At 71.1% G+C, this 608-nt stretch overlaps 1 protein-coding gene across 1 annotated transcript in view; it reads left to right on the top strand.

The window, feature by feature from the left end:
• The window catches only part of LOC112955059 (E3 ubiquitin-protein ligase TRIM41-like), a 7340-nt gene that overhangs the window by 4312 nt on the left and 2420 nt on the right, over positions 1 to 608 (top strand). The window contains exon 8 of the mRNA XM_026048348.1: positions 306 to 602. Coding sequence (XP_025904133.1) covers positions 306 to 602 — 297 coding nt within the window. The remainder of the gene's footprint in view (positions 1 to 305; positions 603 to 608) is intronic.

Genomic DNA, 608 nt, shown 5'->3' with positions numbered 1-608 from the left:
CCCATGGTGATGCCCATGGTGACGTCTACAAAGGGGACGCCCATGGGGACGCCCTGGAGATGTCTGTGAAGGGGATGCCCTTGTGATGTCTATGGAGGGGACGCCCATGGGGACGCCCTGGAGATGTCTACAAAGGGGACGCCCACGGGGACACCCGTGTGACGTCTACAAAGGGGACACCCATGGTGATGCCCATGGTGACGTCTACAAAGGGGACGCCCACGGGGACACCCCTGTGATATCTCCGAAGGGGCCGCCCATGGTGACCCCCATGGTGACGTCCCCCTCCATGTCCCGCCACGCAGCCAGCCTCACGCTGGACCCGGACACGGCGCACCCCAGCCTGGCGCTCTCGGCGGACGGCAAGAGCGTGCGGTGCGAGGCGGCGCGCCGCGCGCTCCCCGCGCACCCCAAGCGCTTCGACGCCTCCCGCTGCGTCCTGGCCCGCCAGGCCTTCTCGGGCGGCCGCCACTACTGGGAGGTGGCCGTGGGCGCCGGCGACGCGTGGGCCATCGGCGTGGCCAGGGAGTCGGTGCCGCGGAAGGGGCGCCTCCGCGTGCACCCGGCCAACGGCGTCTGGGCGGTGGGGCGCTGCGGGGACGGCTACC

This window comes from Nothoprocta perdicaria, unplaced genomic scaffold (genome assembly GCF_003342845.1).
Source record: "Nothoprocta perdicaria isolate Ctin4 unplaced genomic scaffold, notPer1 scaffold_536, whole genome shotgun sequence".
Classification (NCBI taxonomy): Eukaryota; Metazoa; Chordata; class Aves; order Tinamiformes; family Tinamidae; genus Nothoprocta; species Nothoprocta perdicaria.
Note: the sequence above shows the minus strand (reverse complement) of the source record. Positions and strands in the feature narration are given on the sequence as shown.